The sequence below is a fragment of the Dipodomys ordii genome, unplaced genomic scaffold, assembly GCF_000151885.1.
Source record: "Dipodomys ordii isolate 6190 unplaced genomic scaffold, Dord_2.0 Scaffold47, whole genome shotgun sequence".
Lineage (NCBI taxonomy): Eukaryota > Metazoa > Chordata > Mammalia > Rodentia > Heteromyidae > Dipodomys > Dipodomys ordii.
Window position 1 is genome coordinate 11,557,113 of NW_012267263.1, and position 2,105 is coordinate 11,559,217.

Genomic DNA, 2,105 nt, shown 5'->3' on the forward strand with positions numbered 1-2,105 from the left:
GAGCCACAGCGCCACTTCCGGCTTTTTTCTTTCTGCTTATGTGGTGCTGAGGAATCGAACCCAGGGCCTCATGCATGCAAGGCAAGCGCTCTACCGCTGAGCCACCTTCCCAGCCCCAACACTTCTTTTTTTTATGGGTCGTGGGGATTGAAATCTGGGCCTGGGTGCTGTCTCTTGTTAGGTATTTAAAGAGGCTGCCAAGTAAGATCAACACCAGACACGTGGTAAGAGAGGTTTATTCAGCAGACTGGCTGGCACCAGGCCAGGTTGGCACTCCATAGAGGGAGGCTGGCCCCGGGCCATGCCTAATCTAGGATAGGGGCAGGAGAAGGTGTGGCCAGGTAAAGCGAAGTGGGAACAGATAAGAAGAATTGGGACCAGGTGGCAGAAAGGTGTGGCCACATTGGATCCATTTGGTGTGCCAGTTGCCTAGGTGATTCTGGTACTGGGCGGATACTTGGCCGCGAGGACTTACCTCTCTCAACTCTTCAGCTCCAGGAGCTCTCTACCACTTGAGCCACAGCGCCACTTCCAGTTTTCTGAGTGGTTTTTTGGAGATAAGAGTGTCAAGGACTTTCCTGCCCAGACTGGCTTTGAACCTTGATCCTTAGCTCTCAGCCTCCTTAGTACCTAGGATTACAGCCACGAGCCACTGGCGCTCGGCTTTACAGGACTTTAAAACAGAATACATGGCATGCAACAGGTGATGTTCCTTTATGAGACACAAGTTCAAAATTATTTGAGCACTTTCCCCCTAGTAGTGCTAAGATGCCCCTGTGACTAAAAAATAGCAATAAATGTTAGATTTTGATGCCTTTACTAAATGGCTCTCATCTTTGATAAACCTTAACTGGGCCCTTCAAATAAATGCCCCCAGTTGAAAGGAGACAGGATATAAAGCAAGGTCCTTAAATCAGAGAAAGAGAGGTATCTCTGATTTCTAGAATACAGAACTGTGAGTGAGCATACAGTAGGTTTATGAATATCCTTACATGCCAGAGAAGAAATTATTGCGACTTCAAAATTAGTCTGTTTTCTCCTGCTCCATCTTAAAACAAATTTCAATCAATGGCAACTGCTAAAATTGGATCGATTATTCCCATACACCACACTCCCTTTGGACAAAAGTCCAAGCCACAACCAAGAAATAAATCCATGGTCTACTCCATCCTGAAAATGTAAATGCTGGCAGTCAGTGGATGGGGTTAAGTTTGATTGGAGCTTCCCCATTTCAGAATCAACATCAGTGGCAGTGGGCGTTCTGGTTTCTACTTCTTCATCCTCGTCACGTGCCAATTCTAAAATCAGAGAAGGGTAGTGTAGTCATTTCCTGTCCTAAAACACCCCGAGGCTGCCGCTTCTACCTTCCTTCTGTCATAGCTGTCAGGTTCCTCGGTTACACCGTGCAGTGGGTTATGTGGGCAGTATCTTCAATCTCTGGGCTGTATAGCACTTTGCTAGGCAGCAGATGGCGCCAACTGCACTAGGACCCGGTCCCAATGTGCCTCCCGAGCGCGCGCCACCGCGCGCTTCTCGGTCTCGCCCCCTCTTAGCACCCCTGAGCAGTCCCTGTCGCCGCTTTCCTTGGCCGGGCTCCCGGCCTCATCTCGTTAGCCCTGGGCTCATGCTTTTTCCTCCAATCATGACCACAGATCCGAAACGAGGGCCATCCCTGTGACGCTGCCACGCGGGATTGGGGTGGGTGCCCCACAGAAAGGGCACGAGACGATACGACGCGGGCGCATAGGTGCGTAGCTGCCCCGCTGCCATCGCGGCGCACCGCCAGCCCGCGCAGGCAGGCGGTTCAGAGCGTGTAGCTGGAGGCAGACACGTGCAGTACCTGGCAGGCGACATGGCGCATGGCTTCCGAGGTTGAAGGGCCAGTAGCAAACGTTAGTCCAACTGGTTCTGATCTGGAAGAGAGGGCGCTGGCCCTTATCAGGAGCTGCATCGTGCCCGATTTGGACACGAGGGCATTGCATTGCACATACCGCTGGCTCTGTGCTGAGGGCAACCAACATTCTTTTTTTTTTTTTTTGGGTCCGGTCGTGGGGCCTGAACTCTGAGCCTGGGCCCTGTCCCTCAGCTCTTCAGCTCAAGGCTAG

The 2,105-nt window shown here is 51.6% G+C and overlaps 1 protein-coding gene across 1 annotated transcript in view; it reads right to left on the reverse strand.

Moving 5' to 3' along the window:
- The window catches only part of Nkap (NFKB activating protein), a 25,334-nt gene extending 23,564 nt beyond the window's left edge, over positions 1-1,770 (reverse strand). Inside the window, exons 1-2 of the mRNA XM_013019748.1 lie at positions 1,629-1,770; positions 1,142-1,298 (exon numbers count right to left, since the gene is read on the reverse strand). Of these exons, the coding sequence (XP_012875202.1) occupies positions 1,142-1,298; positions 1,629-1,770 (299 nt within the window). The remainder of the gene's footprint in view (positions 1-1,141; positions 1,299-1,628) is intronic.
- Between the last annotated feature and the right edge of the window lie 335 nt (positions 1,771-2,105).